General features: G+C 42.5%; 1 protein-coding gene and 1 long non-coding RNA gene across 3 annotated transcripts in view; one reads left to right on the top strand and one right to left on the bottom strand.

Annotated features, from left to right (window-relative positions):
• The window catches only part of LOC146678433 (b(0,+)-type amino acid transporter 1-like), a 42,245-nt gene continuing 23,863 nt past the window's right edge, over window positions 1-18,382 (bottom strand). For both annotated transcript variants that reach the window (XM_085390979.1, XM_085390899.1), the window contains exons 7-13: window positions 5,698-5,742; window positions 5,477-5,600; window positions 4,710-4,813; window positions 4,365-4,461; window positions 3,968-4,117; window positions 3,369-3,543; window positions 1-3,227 (exon numbers count right to left, since the gene is read on the bottom strand). In XM_085390979.1, the coding sequence (XP_085247105.1) occupies window positions 3,166-3,227; window positions 3,369-3,543; window positions 3,968-4,117; window positions 4,365-4,461; window positions 4,710-4,813; window positions 5,477-5,600; window positions 5,698-5,742 (757 nt within the window). In that variant the 3' untranslated portion in view covers window positions 1-3,165. The remainder of the gene's footprint in view (window positions 3,228-3,368; window positions 3,544-3,967; window positions 4,118-4,364; window positions 4,462-4,709; window positions 4,814-5,476; window positions 5,601-5,697; window positions 5,743-18,382) is intronic.
• LOC146678434 (uncharacterized) lies at window positions 6,817-12,902 on the top strand. The gene is made up of 2 exons (XR_014908760.1): window positions 6,817-6,958; window positions 12,081-12,902. It is a non-coding gene; the product is annotated as an uncharacterized LOC146678434 (long non-coding RNA).

The following is an 18,382-nucleotide window of genomic DNA, read 5'->3' on the forward strand; positions in this document are numbered from 1 at the left end:
ACAAAAACCTTTTTGTAACAAAATATCGATTTCTGCTGTCCCTGTATCGATACATTATTAGCAAACAAAATATCACGACACTACACAGTATCGATTTTTTCCCCCACCCCTATCACATACTATGTAATACATGATTATAAAGAAATGCACATTTAAAAAACATGTTTTAACTTACTTAACTTACTTGAAGAAAATAAAAAACTCAATGTTGGACCTTGAATGCAGCTTTTTCAAACCCAGGTGCAGTGTTGTGAACACACAAATTATGTTAAGCTAAGTTCAGCGAAGTAGAGCAGAAATGTCTGATGAAAATTGGAAAAGAAAAAAAAACTGCATTAAACTGAGCAACTCCTCTGGTGGGAGGTTCCCAAATGTGATTGGACAGCTCTACATGAGAAGGGGGATGAGTTAAGGCGAAGTTCTAGCTTCATGAAATCTATTGAGCAGAAGCTTTAAAAAGGTACTGCTTTGAATTACACAGCAGATTTTCTTAACTCATCATATTGTGCAATAGCAAAATTTTAAACATATGCAGCTCCCCAACTTTGTAAAACAGTAACTGAGAGTAAGAATAGAGTGAGAGTCTGACGGCGATACTATAACCATAAAAAAGAAAATCACATGATAAGCTTTCTTTACAGAATGTAGTGGCAGGCCGCCGGGCAGGCAAACAGTTGATGCCACACACTGTGGAACCACCCTTTCGCCTACTTGACGGCGTACAAAGATCCTGAGCGATGAAGCGAAGATTTCCAGTAGTCCAAACGTTTTCAGTGGTATAGGCCTTCAAGTGTCTGTTGGTTGTTAAAGTGTCTTTACAAGGAGAAGGGTTTGTCATGAAGACCTTAGAGTCTCTTCAACTTGCTGCTATAACTTTGCAGCACTCTTCACACACTGAAATTAAAATGGAACTCTAATGGAACCAGCAATTCAAACATAGTCTGCAAGAGCTCACTGTATCTCTCTGACCTGCCTTAGAAACTTTTTAAATGAACTGAAATTGCCAGCCATAAGACGCTACCAGTTACCTGAAATAGAAATGTCAAAATTTGTGACAAACACATCCAATTAAAAGTACTTCTATTAAATGAAAGGCGAGTATATCTTAGAATCACTGTTTGCTATCCATCAACTGTAATTATGAAGAAGACCATATCAGAGCATATTTAAGCAGTTAAAGTAGCAAACAGATGAAAAAGACCATAACGGTTATTTGCTGTAATCACAAACGTTTTATTTTTTTGTGTATTTCATGACCAATAAGATTAATAATTTCCTTAACCATCATGTAAACACAATACAGCCTCATTACAGTATAACTCAGGGGGGGAAAGCATTGTTAAAAATCAATACACAAACATCTACAAATCTTTGATGTTTGGGAACAACAAGAAAAGTTACACATCTGCAAGTCTTCATGTGCTTCTGTCTTTACAACACAATTAAAATGTTTACAATTCCCTTTGCTCAAGTGCTGATTCAAAATCCCAATAGGTTTACATGAAGTGATCTTTGACCAAATAAAAAACATTTTGCAGTGTGGCTAAATAAAACAGTTACTCAATACAGTGATTGCTAAACTCAGCATTGAGCAATCACATCACATCACAATATATATATATATATATATATATATATATATATATATGTGTGTGTGTGATATGTGTGTGTGTGTGTGTGTGTGTGTGTGTGTGTGTGTGTGTGTGTGTGTGTGTGTGTATTAGGGGTGCAACGATACACAAAATTCACGGTTCGATATTTTTTCGATACAAAAAAATGTTCATGCTTTTTTAATTTGTCATTTATTAAAATTATGAATATATATTTTAACTCAAAGGTACAGTTTTTAAATTTAATGTTGCTGAAACAAAGTAATAAAAAAAATTAATCTATCTGATCGAGAAATCACTCATCTTTGGAAAAGAGAATTTATTACAGAGAAATGGCTCTTTCCAAAATAAAAACTGTACTATACGCTTCTTCTGGGGTATACTCTCAGCAGCATATTAAACATATCAGGTCCCCATAAGGAGAATCATGTGCTAACGGCTGTCTAAATCAGCGGTCCCCAACCTTTTTTGCGCCACGGACTGGTTTATGCCCGACAATATTTTCACGGACCGGCCTTTAAGGTGTCGCAGATAAATACAACAAAATAAAACTAGTACCGGTACCGAAAAAAGAAGATTTATTCATAACACACATGAAAAGACCCAGGAAAACCGAGTTAACGATAAAAACGATAACAAAAAAAAACGCTGAAAACCATACATTTCACACATGAGCCTCAACTCTCGCGGCCCGGTACCAAACGATTCACGGACCGGTACTGGTCCGAGGCCCGGAGGTTGGGCACCGCTGGTCTAAATGACTCAGGTAAAGTTTGTAGCATGCGTGCTCACCAATGTAATTGAGCATTGCATGGCACATCTGACATATTGTTTTACTTTTGTCCATGACGCGCTTACCTTCAGGGTCATACCTCACATGAAAACCAAAACAGTTTCAAACACCAGATCTGAATGAGGGTGGGGGAGGTTCAATTTCAGGTAGCGTTGAGGCAGTAGCCATGTTGCAACGCGCTTAGCTTCTGTCTCACTAGCTTGCGCTGCGCTCAGTGGATCTGTGCTAGACAGTACAGCCTAGGCAGAGAAGTCGAGCGCAGATCCACTGAGCGCTCAACACAGACAGCATCGTCAGAAGAAAAGTTGATAAAATAAATAAAACATTTTGTATTGCTCGATACATATGCGTACCGAACCGAAAGCACTGTATCAAACAGTTCAATAACGATACATGGATTGTTGCACCCCGAATATGTATGTGTATTGTGTGTGTGTACGTGTGTGTGTGTGTATAGTTCACAAGTATATAATTTTTAAAAGTAAAAACAGATGAAAGCGTACCCTTTCATCTGTTTTTAGTTTATATGTCATATACTTCTGGAATATCCTGCAGATACTCCCACTGTATCCTGCAGTCATTCTATATAAACACAATTTCTGAGCCCTGAACCAACAAATTTAAATTATTTCATTTCATCCTACTTTTGCAGAGAAGTGAGCTCTAAAATGTGTCTCTAAGCCTTTAGGCACACTTCCTGTTTCCAAAACTAGACAGAGCATTTTTCATTACCCCGTAGACACCGAAACGCGTTATGCCGTCTCATTCAGTTTTCTCAGGAGGAGCTACATCCATTAGCAGCTGGAGATGCATAGTGATGGGCCCTATCAGGAAACAGAAGTTAGAGGTCAAATCAACACAAGCACTTAAGTAATCATCATTTCATATCAATATTTGATCATATAATTCTACATACTTCTCAACATATATATTTTAAATTTTTACAGTCAAAAATATAAACTTACTCATGATTTTGCGCCCCCAGTTCACTTTTCGGTAGACAAATGGGTAGTAAAGGATAAGACCACTGAAGATGAAGATGGTACAGTAAAGGTATTCCAGCTCTGGCTGATCAATGATGGGTGCCAAGACCAGGTAGCAGGACACCAGGACCATGATGCCTGCTAAGACCACCGGTATCTTCAAGGGAACAGAGAAGTACATAGGAAGTATTTGATTTATGTATTTGATTGTCTAATATTTGATGTAACACTTAAAAATAATAACTTTTACTACTACATTTTGAGACAAAAGCTAAATATGGCTGACTAACAAATAAAACAGAAATTACTGTTGACTGCATAGACGAGTCAAAACAGATAGAAATGTTTTCTAAAAAACTGATAAAATTTTCTAAAATCAAGTATATATTTGACCTTCTATTACTGATCATAACTATTCTGTTAACTAGGTATTGTTAAAATAAATAAAATAAATCCTCATCTCAAGGCTTGATTGTGGTCATTTTTTGTATGATGTGGTTTGTCAATCCAAATTAACAAGGCATCAAAATGAATAAAATGATCTTTTGTGCCAAACAGCATAAAAGATAAACTAGGCTCACCTTAACTGGTCTGTCCAGGTCCTTTCTAGTGAAGCGCATGACTATGAGAGCCAGTGCTGCCAGCCCATAGAAAAACCACTGAGCAAAGCTGAAGTAGTTAATGAGGGCGTTGATATCTGCTGGAATAATGTAGAAAATAGCCAAAACACCCTAAAACAGAGAAAAATTAAACAGTGAAATGCCATGTAGTGAAACAACACAGTGTATTGTTTATCTGAGAATCCATGTAAAATTTATAGGACTTGAAATGACACTGGTTTTTGGGCTCATTTAAAACTTTTACAATCTGTAATCAACACACCGTGAAAGGACATATAACGTTTTAAACAATAGATGGCTGATCATCTGAGGCCAAATAGAATGCATACAAAATGAGTCATTAATGCGTAAGACTCACATTGAATATAAGAGCAGGAGCAGGAGTGTAGCGTTTCACATTAATGTAGGATAAGATTTTCACCATGTGTCCTTCTCTGCCAGATGCATAGACCAATCTGTAGAGCAAAAAACATTAGGTTTACATTATTAATTTTTTTCTTTTTGCTATAAATTTGTTGTATTTTTTTATTTGCTTTTTCGTTCCATCCCCTTCAGGATTCTAACTTTCATTTTCAGATGTTGTTTCATTTTTACACATACATAAATATGCACTTCAAACCGCTCTAAAGGTACTGACAGAAATAATCTAGATTATGCCAAACTATCAGCATGACATGCAATATGTAATAGATGTCTCTTTTACCTGCCAGCAGTGAAGCAGCTTCCATTGGCAGAACCAAATGTTGAGAAGACAACAAAGAGAGGAACAATCCAAGATGCTGGGTAAAGGACTCTGTCTCCAAAAGTCTAAAAAAATACAAACTAATGTTTCAGAAAATACAAGGTGTGAAAACAAGGGGCTATTATGCTCATTTACAATTGTCATGTCATTTACAGTAATTCAAGATATGAAGCTTGATTTTGACACTTTAATATCAATATTATATATCACTATGTCTAATTTCCTATCTCCCACCAAAAAAGTAATACAATCTCTTCCTTTTATTACAGACAGTGTTGTAATAAAGCTCCTTGGTTGTTTGCATCCATCCTTTACATTACAGTTGTCTTGACCCTGCAGTCAGCTATTGTTGCAGAAAGCTTGTTTTGTACTCAGAGAAAACTTAGCTGTTTCCATTTTACAAGCGTGTCCATCTCACATTAATGGTGACTTAGGCTGGGCAAGCTGAGAAGTCAGCAGCTTTTTCAGGATCAACACAAAAATAAACCTTCTTTGATTTTGTCTTCACTTTTCTCGAAACCAAACTTTTTTTCTTAAATTCTGAAACACATCATCCTTTCTATCCAGTTACTGTAACTGTCAAATACTTGAAACATCATACCTAAAAACTAATATTACTAGCTAGATAAAAATGATTATCAGATTTGCAGTCACTAAGTAAACATTTGTTAAAGTATAGGTGAGTGAATCCCAGTAGCAAGATGCTTATTGACCAGTGTTATCCTTACCACAGCAACCGCTGGAGACAAAAGCAGTTCAGTTGTGGTCATAACAGTGAAGTAAGCAACATTGACCAAAACATAGCACACAGTAACCAAAGGAATCCCAATAACAATCGCCAGTGGCAAGTCCCTGAAATTAATCAACAAAAGAAAAAGTATTTTAAAAAAAATTCAATGCCTTGTGAGTTATTGCTTAACACTAGAGTCTCTTTAAGGCCTGTTTTTACCTGAATGGGTCTTTTAGCTCTTCTGTGATGAAATTTAGTTGGTTCCTGTAAAAGTAATGAAATAGAAAATATATGATACATATTTCTCAGTAGAGCACTGGACTCAAATGTATATGCACATACTCAGTAACCCAATTAAGTCCAGTTTTTCTGGCCTAATAAACAGAAAAAGAGTTAGCCTCTTCAGCATCTTCGGTAGCAGTAACTTATTCTTTTATGTCTTTCATGTTTTATTTGCCCTTTAAATACAACCTCAGATGAATGACACTAAATCATGTTTTCCATGGAAATTAAAAGGTTTAATACCAACTGGTGCTGCTAATAAACTACACTGCAGTGATCACTGGCAGTTTTGGCAGTTTTCTAGTCTGGATCATTCAGGTGTGTGTTAACACAGAGGCAAGGGGGAACAGTGTTGGAGAGCAACGGAATACATGTGCCGCCGTTACGTATTTAAAATACAAAATATGAGTAACTGTATTCCGTTACAGTTACCGTTTAAAAAGGTGGTATTCAGAATACAGTTACTTTGCTAAAATAAAGGGACTACACGACGGTCTTTCCTGTTTCATATGTTAGGCCAGACCTTCCCAAAGTGTGGGGGCCGCCCCCTAGGGGGGGGCGCAGAGCCATTGCAGGGGGGGCGCGGAATGAAAGAGGGGGGGGACAAAACGCTTGGACACTGCTAACACGGGGCGCCCACAGAAACGCAAAGCAGGAGATGAAGCAAGCATCGCTGAATATGTTTCCAAACCAACTTCATTCTAAGCCAAAGACTAGAAAATATGGTGAAGCATATCTTCCCTTTGGTTTCACCTGCACAAGTACCAAGGTAGGTCTCCCCTGCAGAATTGGTTTTCCCTGTGTCGGGAGCAGCTGGGCTGTTCAAATCACAGACAAACAGTATCCCACAGTTGTTTATGTTTTTAAACCCATTTTGCACAGAGAGGCATTTTTTGAGAAATGTATTGATAGCAATGTTGAATATTATTACACATGAAAAAAAAAAAAACTACACGTAAAATAATCACACCATGACGCTTCTGCCTTTCTAAATGGAGGGACATTAACTGTGTGTGTATATGTAAGCGTGTAAAACCTGAAGATAGACAGATTAACAGTATTTTGTCTCTATCTGCGATTCTGCAATTCATCTCATGTAAACAATAACGTGCGCACAGCGTGACGTGAAAAAGGCACATACCTTTGACGTTGCCTGACGAACTCTGTATTCCTCATTGTTACGAACTTGTATGTCCGTGTGTTTGTTTGTGCAGGTGCTGTGTTTTTGTCTATGTTAATTTAGCTGTGCCAGGGCCCTGTTCCGATTGGTGCGTGGACTTACTGCCCCGGTGTGATTGGATCCAGCTGGAGGACCCGCCCAATAAAAGGAGGCTGGAGTGCTACAGCGGGAGAGGCCCTCGCATTTCTCCTCATCACCCAGCAGTAGTCCTGTGGTAGCCGCTGGCTGCAGTATACGTGCGAAAATTGTGGAAGTGGAGTGGGTAGGGGTGAGCTGCCGTTTATTTTGATCACCCGTTTTCTCCTGCTTTTGAGTTGGTTAAGGAGGTCAGACTCTGTCTTTATTTTGACTTTATTTTGGTGAGGTCAGGGGTGCGGGATTTGTGTAGGTTTGTTTTGTTTATTGTTTTGGCCTTGGCTCACCCTGAAGTGTTGACACTCCCGTTTTGGTTCTCTTTATTCACCTTGTAAATAAATCACTTCACATCTAACGGATTTGTTGCGTGTGACTGCTTGGGTCTTGGGGGGGAAGCGAGTGCCTCGCTCATGTTATGGCCTGGCCCTAGACGGGTCGTAACATGAATTGGGGGCTCGTCCTCTGCCTTTTCCTGTGGGTTTTTGCGTGTGTTTGGTCTGTTGGCGGTTTTCTTGGGTGTGGGGGTGGTAGGTGTGTGGAATTATGGAGTTTTCTTTGGATGATTTTGTTACTTCGCCTTCGTGGGATAGAATTGTGAAGTGCAGGAAAGCGGATTTGCTTATCATTGCTAGTTGTTATGATGTTCAAGTGTCCTATGGTGCCCGCAAAGCGGTGGTTAGGGACGCTTTGTGTGCAGAGTTGGTGGAGCGAGGCGTTCTTCCTGCCCCGCAGGCAGCTGTAGAGCAGCCTGATGGCGGGGGTGTGAAGGTGGCTCCGGAGGCTGAGCCGGGGTCGGATGCCAAAGGGCCTGTTAACGTGCTACCAGCCGAGGCGGACTCTGATGCGGCTGAGGCGGGCTCTGACACAGCCGAGGCGGACCCTGATGCTGCTGGGGCGAAGCCTGAAGCAGCTGAGTCTGGTACGGCCGGGGAACCCCTGGCGGGGCGGTCTACGGAAGATCTCCGTTTGACCCTCCGTATTAGGGAGGTGGAAGCCCGTGCTAAAGAGCTTGAGGTACAAGCAATGCACCTCCGTGTCAGAGCTTTGGAGCTGGAGCGAAAGCCCTCCACATCTGCCTCTAGTCATCCTAGTACGTCCACCGCGGTCCCGACAGGTTTTGACATCACCAAACACGTTAAACTGGTTCCCCCGTTTCGTGAGGCCGAAGTGGATTCCTATTTTAACGCTTTTGAGCGTATAGCGGCCGCGTTAAGTTGGCCGAAGGAATTTTGGCCGCTGCTGTTACAATGCAAATTGGTTGGCAAAGCCCAGGAGGTGTGTACCAGTTTATCAATTGAAGATAGCCTGGATTATGACGTCATGAAGAAGACTGTGTTGCAGGCATATGAGCTCGTCCCAGAAGCCTACCGTCAAAAATTTAGGAAGTGTGAAAAAACCGCCAATCAGACATTTGTGGAGTTTGCCCGTGAGAAAAGTCGCCTGTTTGAACGATGGTTGCAGGCCAGTAAAGCACAGGATTTCGAGGGGCTGAAAGAGCTTCTTTTGTTAGAGGAATTCAAAAAATGTTTGCCGGACCAAGTAGTTATTTATCTGAATGAGCAAAAGGTGCCCTCACTTGCTAAAGCGGCAGTGATGGCTGATGAGTTTACTCTCACCCACAAAACTATATTTTCAGCCGCTGTCTCACAGAATATTAGGGTGGGACAGGAAAGGAAGATAAAGTCACCAAAGATAGGACTGAAAGATAGACAGGAGGATGGTGTTAATCGCGACTGTTTTTATTGTCGCGGACCCGGACATCTAATCGCTGTCTGTCCTGCGCTCCGGAGGAAAGAGCAGCGCAAAGGCTCTAGAAATCCAGCGGGCGTAGGTCTCATCAAAGTTGTCCCTTTGCCTAAATCGCATTCCACTCTCACCCGTGATTTGCACCATGTGGATGCAGAAATAGAGCCACGTTTTAAACCGTTCATCACGAAAGGCTTTGTTTCTGTGACGGGAGAAGAGGGGGACAAAGTGCCTGTTACTATTCTTCGGGACACAGGTGCGCATCAGTCGTTTATGTTGGATAGTGTACTACCATTGTCAGATAAAACTGCTTGTGATTCGGATGTGTTGGTTTGGGGAATTAAGATGAGCGTTCTTCGGGCGCCGTTACACAAAGTCCATTTACATTCGCCCGTGAAAACGGGGCATGTCAAAGTTGCGGTGAGTTCCCAGTTGCCGATTAAAGGGGTTTCGTTTATTTTAGGAAATGACTTGGCTGGTGGGACAGTTTTCCCACCGCCTGAAGTGGTGGAAACGCCTATTTCTTCTGTCACTGAGGTTGCCGCCCCTTTGTTAAATGTGTTTCCTGTTTGTGCAATCACTCGTGCGCAGTCACGCAAATTTGATGACGTTATGGATGTTGCTGACACGTTTATGGCGACGCCAGACGAGAGAATATCTCCCAGCCGTGAGAGTGACAGAACAAAAAGCGATGTGATGAAACTGATGCCAGAGCTGGATGAGAAATTGAATAGGGATGCATTGATAACCGCTCAGCAGAATGACTCATCACTGGCTCCCTGTTTTCTATCTGCAGCTAAGAGTGCAGGAAGTGAATCACCCACTTCTTATTTTTTGCAAGATGGAGTTCTTATGAGGAGGTGGTCCTCTGACCGGTGTGGTTTGCCTGGTGCTACGCAGGTGGTGGTGCCGAAGCCACATCGAGGGCAGGTGCTTAGCTTAGCGCATGATGCCAGCATGGCTGGACATCTTGGGGTGAACAAAACATATCATCGGGTGTTGCGCAACTTTTTTTGGCCAGGGTTGAAAGCTGATGTGGTGGCATATTGCCGTACCTGTACCACATGTCAGATGGCGGGGAAACCTAACAGACCCATTCCACCTGCTCCGTTACATCCTATTCCAGTAATAGGTGAGCCGTTTGAAAAAGTAATATTGGATTGTGTGGGTCCCCTGCCAAAAACCAAATCCGGACACCAATACATACTTACAATAATGTGTTCAGCAACAAGGTACCCAGAGGCAATTCCACTACGCACGCTGAAAGCAAAACCGGTGCTAAAAGCACTACTTAAATTTTTCTCTACTTTCGGGCTTCCAAAGGTTGTTCAAACAGACCAAGGAACGAATTTCACCTCAAAAATGTTTGCACAGGTTGTGGAGGAGTTGCACATAAAACATGTAAAATCCAGTCCATACCACCCGGAAAGTCAAGGTGCTCTGGAAAGATTCCATCAAACCCTCAAAGCTATGCTGCGCAAGTTCTGCGCGGGGTCGGATAGAGAATGGGATGAGGGTCTGCCGTTATTGTTGTTTGCAGTCAGAGAAACCACTCAGGAATCCTTGGGATTCAGTCCGATGGATCTGGTGTTTGGACACGTGGTCCGCGGTCCCCTCCGCCTTCTGAAGGAGAGGTGGTTGTCAGAAACTTCTGAAACTCAGCATAATGTTCTGGATTATGTTAGCGGACTTCGGGAAAAGCTTCACCTTGCATGTCAGTTAGCTCGAGAGAATCTGTCACATACGCAAGCTAAAATGAAAACTCGCTATGATAAAAAAGCTGTTTGCAGAAGTTTTCAGCCGGGAGAGAAAGTGTTGGTGTTGTTGCCTGTGGTAGGGTCCAGCTTATCAGCTCAGTTCGCTGGCCCATATGTGGTGGAACAAAAACTCAGTGACAACAACTATGTGATCCAGACCCCAGACCGCCGGAGAAAGTCTAGAGTTTGTCATATTAATCTGTTAAAATCGTTTCACTCGAGGAGTCCTTCGGGTGCGCCGTCTCCAGTGTGCGCCGCTAGTACTGTTTCTCCCTATGAACCCTCTGATGACGGGCTACTCCAGAAAAGTGAAGCGCTGGGTAGCGGCCGGTTGAAAAATTCGGAGATCTTAAATGATTTAGACACATATTTAGTCCACCTGTCTGAACCCGCTCGAGCTGACATCACTGATCTGATAGAAAAGAACTTATCACTTTTTTCTGATCACCCTCGTCAAACTGCGGTCCTGTGCCACGATATTGATGTGGAAGGACATAAACCGATTAAGCAACATGCTTACCGAGTGAACCCAGTGACAAGGGCGATAATGCAGAAGGAAGTTGACTATCTCTTAGAACACGGTTTAGCCTTTCCGAGCGCCAGCGCATGGAGTTCGCCGTGTGTGCTAGTACCAAAATCCGACAACACTCCTCGGTTTTGTAATGATTACAGGAAAGTTAACGCTGTTACCATAACCCATTGGTTTTTCTCTCCCAGATGCAGAACTCAAATCAGAGACTTATGCGTTGGTCCCTTCTCTTGCAAGACTTCAACCTGCAGATTAGGCATAAGAAAGGGACGGAAAATGTCATCGCGGACGCCCTGTCGAGAGCAATTTTGTAGTCTAGGATTAAACACTAGAAGGATTGTTTTAATTCTTATGGAAGGGGGTGTTACGAACTTGTATGTCCGTGTGTTTGTTTGTGCAGGTGCTGTGTTTTTGTCTATGTTAATTTAGCTCTGCCAGGGCCCTGTTCCGATTGGTGCGTGGACTTACTGCCCCGGTGTGATTGGATCCAGCTGGAGGACCCGCCCAATAAAAGGAGGCTGGAGTGCTACAGCGGGAGAGGCCCTCGCATTTCTCCTCATCACCCAGCAGTAGTCCTGTGGTAGCCGCTGGCTGCAGTATACGTGCGAAAATTGTGGAAGTGGAGTGGGTAGGGGTGAGCTGCCGTTTATTTTGATCACCCGTTTTCTCCTGCTTTTGAGTTGGTTAAGGAGGTCAGACTCTGTCTTTATTTTGACTTTATTTTGGTGAGGTCAGGGGTGCGGGATTTGTGTAGGTTTGTTTTGTTTATTGTTTTGGCCTTGGCTCACCCTGAAGTGTTGACACTCCCGTTTTGGTTCTCTTTATTCACCTTGTAAATAAATCACTTCACATCTAACGGATTTGTTGCGTGTGACTGCTTGGGTCTTGGGGGGGGGGGAAGCGAGTGCCTCGCTCATGTTATGGCCTGGCCCTAGACGGGTCGTAACATCATCCACACGTAAACGCAAAAAAGGAGTTAAAAAAATCTCCGTTTTCGGTGATTCGAAACGCCGTTTACGTGTGGATGAAACAGCTGCGTTTTCAAAAATACCCGTGTAGGTGTGGACATAGCCTAAAAGAGTTAGGTAGTAATAAAATAAACTACTGTCATTTATTGCAGATCACTTGTATTTGCTTAATTGTTTACTAAATGTTTGAGGTGTGAAATAAACCACAATGGAACAAAATATGGGTGTGTGTGGTTGGAGGATGTGTTTGTGCAAGTGCGTGTGCACGGGCGAAAAGGGGAGGGGGGGGGGGCGCGAATATTTTTCTTGTAAAACAAGGGGGGCCCAGCAAAAAAAGTTTGGGAACCACTGTGTTAGGCTATGCCCTCTCTATTTTTGGTAATTCCACGCCAGTGGAAACCCAAACAAAACATGCATTAAGAGGCTCTAGTGCCTGAGTTTCAATCTCGAGTCTCATAATGATGTGAAGAAATATTTTTTATGATTCAATATGAAGGCAATAGGCAGAGTGTTACATGCTTAGCCCTAAAGAATGTAGCCTCATGGGCAGTGTAGTCCGTGCTGCAGGGAGAATGGACTGCCATACCCGTTATGTATGGCGTTATTTTTGTGCCACTATTCTGAGCGCACGTAAAACAAATTTACAGGTGCAAGTGTCGCATTTTGAGGAGAAATTTATTTTGAGTGAAGAAAAGCTAAATTTGAGTGAACAAAATTCATTGCTGCGTGCAAAAAATGTATTTCAGTGTTTGCTATTATCCACAATAGCAGCCCCTCTTGCCATAGCTGGACTGGCCATCGGGCATACCGGGCATTTTTTTTTTTTTTTGTAAAGGTATAAACAATAAAAGATGCTGATTAGTGATGGTGAATTTGATTCTTTTTACTGAATCGAGTTTTAATGAGTCACTCACCAAAGTGAATCGGATTTTGAGTCATTTGATTCACTGAGTCAGTCGACCAGAGAGTGCAAAAAATTTACATTTTCACTCAAACTTAATTTGTTTCTCTTTTCATGTAAATCCTACTGCTAAGATGAATGATTCTAAAAGAAAACAACTATTTTATAGAGCAAAAAAGAGCAAAAACATTTCTAAAATTAAGCAATTTCCTATCAAAATTGCTTAATAAACATTTATTTATTTTAATTTAATTTAATTTAATTTTTTATTTTATTATTTTCCTTAAATGTGTTAAATATATATTTTCTCATCTAAATGTCCACTGAGCTGTGAGCCAGGGGGCGGTAATGCGCCTTAACATTGGTTGCCAACCAAGAAGAAGAAGAAGCTGTGAGCCAGGAGGGAGGGGGTGAGTGAGTGAGTGATTCGTTCGCTCTATGATTCAGCACAGGAGGGAGGGGGTGAGCGAGTCCTGAGTGATTCGCTTACGATTCAGCACAGGAAGGGAGGGGGTGAGTAGCTCAAATGTGCTGTTAGCATGTTAGCAGAGCGATGCTACTGTGAACCGAGGAGCTTCTACTCAGGGTTTTTTCTTCCAGTTCAGAGCAGAAATGTTGTTGTTAGGATACTGGATGTTGTGTTTTCCTCCACAATTTTAATTATAAGCTAGATACATTGCTGCTAACAGCAGCAGGGATGAGTCAGTGAGTCAGTTGGGCTTGTGAATCATGATTCATGAGTCAGTAAAGTGATTCTCGAGTATTGAACGATTCGTTCATGATTCGCGCATCACTAATGCTGGTCAATGTGTAAAAACAACTCAGTTGTTTGGTGGTGGCTATGGCGGAGCTTCCACAGAGGCCAGCGGGTGGATGAGGGAAAGGTGAGGCAGGAGGAGAGACCCTAGGCGGCCGCAGGTCCAAGTGTCAGGTGAACTGAACTTCAGGTAAGAAGTTATGACCTGCAGTCTATCTGGGTCAGATATAAACCAAGTTTAGGTGTAGTTTATTTTCGTTGTGCTGACTTTTTACAGTCAGTTACAATAACTGGTACTGCGTACTAGCTAGCATGACGGAGTTTCTATACAGCTGGGTGGGTGCTGTGATGTTACTGATAGTGAACTTTATTTTATTCATAAGGTTAGCTAGTGGAGTTGCCAGCCATCCCATAAAAAACAGAATCGTCTCTTATTCAGAGAAAATATTACGCGTTTCATATTGAGCTGAGAAGGAACAGTTTGTCCCGTACTTCAGCTAAAATGGAAAAAGACACAAAGCTGGAGTTATTCTGTGTCTTTACGCTGTCAGCTGCCTCTTCTTCTCTCATTCTCCCCCCTCCCTTTCCTGTTGCTACTTCAATCATGAAACTGATCAATGATCAGCTGATCGGCTTTTCTCTCTTGTTGGCTTATCGCCCACTTTGCGCCAGAAAGAGGAAACCAGCGGATGTTGCGCTAAACAACAGCAGCACGTTTAAGCTTGATCAGCTGTTGTTAGAATTTATTTAATATTAATTTCTAGTATCAGCTGATGTTTGCTGGAGCCACAGCTGTAAAAGCTGCTGGTCATGATATCGGTTTGGATATGTGGTGAGAGGGAAACATGAAGATGAAACCAGGAGATGTCCTTACTGAATCATCAGAGCTGAACAGGTGATGGAGAAACAGGTTTTACCTTTTAGGCGACATGAATGAGTTGAAGGGAAGCTATGAACTGTTTCTGAGAGACAAATAACACCAGGATCCTTTTCTAAGTAGCTGACAGCTGGTAACTGTGCAGGGGTGGGTCTAGCAAAGTTTTGCCAGGGGGCAGGGTAGGGCAATAACAGGGAAAGGGGGTACAAAGAAATGCTTTTCTGTCACGATCCTGGGTCTTTTGACCCAGCGTTTTGAGTTTTAGTTTATGTTTAAGCCCTTCAGGTTTTCTAAGTTCATTTTTTATCATGCCTAGGTTGTTCTAGTTCTTTGTTATTAGATTCCCCTTGTGTCTTCCACCCCTGTTAAGTCTCCCTTGCCCTTCATGTGTTTCATGTCTGTGTCTTACGTTGTCAAGTTCAGGTTGTCATGTCTGCGTCTTATGTTTCCTATTTTATTTTGAAAGTCTAGTTTTCATGTTATTGTGTTTGAATTTACATTTCCTGTGCATCGTTATGTTCATCCTTGTCAGCTGTTTCCTCATGTGTCTCAACTTCCCCTGATCACCTCATGTGTGTATTTAAGTCCTCTGTTTTCTATGTTTCGTTGTCAGGTCGTCTGTTTGCATCCCCATAGTGTTTCGTCATAGTTTACTCAGTGTTCATAGTTTGTCATCGCATTTTCACTGAGTTTCTTAGTCCTTTAGTTTTCTGAGTGTTCACAGTTTTCTTAGTTTTCATAGCTTCATGCTTTTTCGTGTGCCAATATCCAAATAAAGGATCGTCTTCTGTTCAGCCAGCAACTCCGCCTTTCAGTGTCTGCTTCTGGATCCTGTAAACTAAACTTATCGGCGCACCCCGCCGTGACAGAACGACCTGACCATGTCGGACCCAGCGACACATAGTAGAGACGTAATCCGAGCAGTGGAGTCGTTATGCTGCCAGTGGAGGCAACGCTCTAGAGAGGAGGAGAGGGAGGAGTTACTTCACTCGTTGCGGGTAAGCGTCAAGGTTTTTCCTTGGTTATGGGAAGCGCTACCCCCTCTGATCTCAGACTACCTCCACACCATCCTCCAACCCCGTCCATGGCAGCATCAGCGGCCCGGTGTGCGGGCTGCATCACCACAGCCCCGTGGCCACGCAGCCTTCCCTCCGCCTGCTGTAAGCATGCGAGTCGGCACGCTGAAGTTCGCCACGGCGCCACACTCTTCTGCGCCGGCGCCACCCCTCAGCTCGCCGGTTTCCACTTCGCTATCACAGCTCAGTCGTTCAACCTCGCCGCCTCGACCGGACTACCCGTCTCCCGCTTCTTATCTGGCACGGATGTGGTCGGAAGACGAGGAGCCGGTCAGAAATTCAAGTTTCGTCCACGACCGCTTCAAAAAGGAACCGGCGTTCACGTTGCCGTCGCTCATTGCTACGGCATGTCTCGCCCTCCACTGAGCAACGCGAGGATGCTGTGGAGGTCATGGATTTCGACCTCGAGGAGCGGCAGCGCGCTGCATGCGCTCAACTGGAGGAAGAGCTCCGGTGGAAGCCGTGGCTCACTCCTAACTATGAAGAGATCTTCCGGGGAACTCGCCTGGCTCTCGGGGGTCCCCTGAGCTTCCAGGAACTCTCACCTACCACTCCATCAGCACCCAGTTCCCCAGCCTCTGCGATGCTGCCCGGCGCGCATGAGGCGCCGCTGTCTGGTTCATCGGAAACTACAATCAAGAAGAAACGGTGTTCGCGTCCCAGTCGCGCTGCACGACGACCGGAGGTGAGTGAATGCAGTCTTTCATCACCAACCTCCATTGAAACATTAGAAGATGAACTAGATTCAGAATTACAGATTCAAGGGTCAAAGTTAAAAGAGACACATAGTGTGAAGATGGCTGACTCTAGTACTGTGAATGGTGTGGTCTGTTCGTCTGGCTTCCACGTTTTGCAATCTACAAAGGTTTGCACTTTGAGAATCAATTGTGAGAACTGTGACCAATGTTCATGTGTGTGTGTGTGGAAAAAAGTGTATAAAGTGCGTGGCCAGGGGCTAGTTATTCTGAGAACCCCTGCTGCAATAAATGAGGGACCACTGTCTACTCTATGATTATTATATTCAACCTGTTAACATTTAATACTGTATTGATAGAACCAACTGATTCTGAAGCAGAGCATCCGCAGTTGCTTCTCCTGGCTCCCCAGTCCCTGAGCTCCTGCTGCTGCACCCACACGTATATACATCAAGCACTGATACCTTTTTAGTCGGTGGGTTCCCTTGTGATCACCTTTACTAAATATCTACAACCAATCTGATTATATCCTGTTTTTGTTTTTTTTCAATGTTGAAATTAAAATCTAGTAGCCGCCTTCTCATTTCTTTGTGTTTTGTGCTGTTTTACAGGCCCACAGGGGAGGACGGCTCCGAGGCAGATAAGGGACGGGTCCCAGGACGGTCCATCGGTGGTGGAGCTGGCCATCCTGGTGTCCCTGAAGAGTCCACACCAGTCTCCAATGGAGCATTTCCTCCTCAGCCTTGTTCCTGCTCTGGAGAGCAGCTGGTCCTTTTTATTCCTGTCTCTCTGTAAATACTTATATTTTATATATTTATGTTTAATGTTTTTCTGTTTGAGAATTCTAATATTATTTCAAATACATTTTTATAATGACTAATGTCTCAGTTCTACGACACATGTAGAATTTATTTCATATTATACTAATGACAAAATATACTAATACAGTGGGATGCAAAAGTTTGGGCAACCTTGTTAATAGACATCATTTTCCTGTATAAATCGTTGGTTGTTACAATAAAAAATGTCAGTTAAATATCATACAGGAGACACACACAGTGATATTTGAGAAGTGAAAAGAAGTTTACTGGATTTACAGAAAGTGTGCAATAATTGTTTAAACAAAATCAAGCAGGTGCATAAATTTGGGCACCACAAAAAAGAAATGAAATAAATATTTAGTGTATATCAATGTGTGTGTCTCCTATATGATAAATGGGGTGCCTTTGTCTGGACGTGCTTCCCATCCAGAGCTGCACAGCACAGAGGAAAGTTCCAGCGCTCCTGGAATCCCTCTGTGATGGACCGCCAGTCTCCAGGTGAAGGCATAGCCATGAAGTCGTCCACTAGACAGTCCCAGATGGCCGTCGCTGCCTGGGGGGTGATCTGACACACCGACTCTGTAACTGAACGCTTGGTGCTGAAGGAGTCCGCGGTGACAAGGAACCTGGACAAAATTGTTCAAAATCAGTATTATGTGTACTGCAGTTACAAAATACATTATTCAAATTCCAAAATACTTTTGTGATGTCAGATTTAAATCACAAAACTTAAATCTTACATAAAACATTTTGTAATTATAAGGATAATTACAAAATGTATATTAGATAATATCTAAAACAGTTGTGTTTTATTTTAACTTTAACATATAATTTGATTGGTAGCAACTTTCACAACTACAGTGTGCCAATCACTCACAATTCCTAAACATGTCAATCAGGTAGGAATGAAGTGAGACATTAATAGAAATAAAGAGTTGTATGTTGACATGTAGCCCTTTCCTTGCTTAAATCATTAGTATTTTTGAAAAATTAATCTGTGATAAGACCTAGCTTATCAAGATAGAACCATGTAACTAGAGATGAACCAAACTGTTCACAGTTTTATCTAACTCTGTTTTAATAAAGGCTGGTGACCCATGCTATAGAGTCTGACAGCTGCAGGGATTATATACAAATATTCAACTATCTCAGAATCAAACCAGGTCTAAATAAAAAGGAG

This window comes from Rhamphochromis longiceps, linkage group LG1, assembly GCF_057381845.1.
Source record: "Rhamphochromis longiceps isolate RC_006_pf linkage group LG1, R_longiceps_female_GT1.1, whole genome shotgun sequence".
Lineage (NCBI taxonomy): Eukaryota > Metazoa > Chordata > Actinopteri > Cichliformes > Cichlidae > Rhamphochromis > Rhamphochromis longiceps.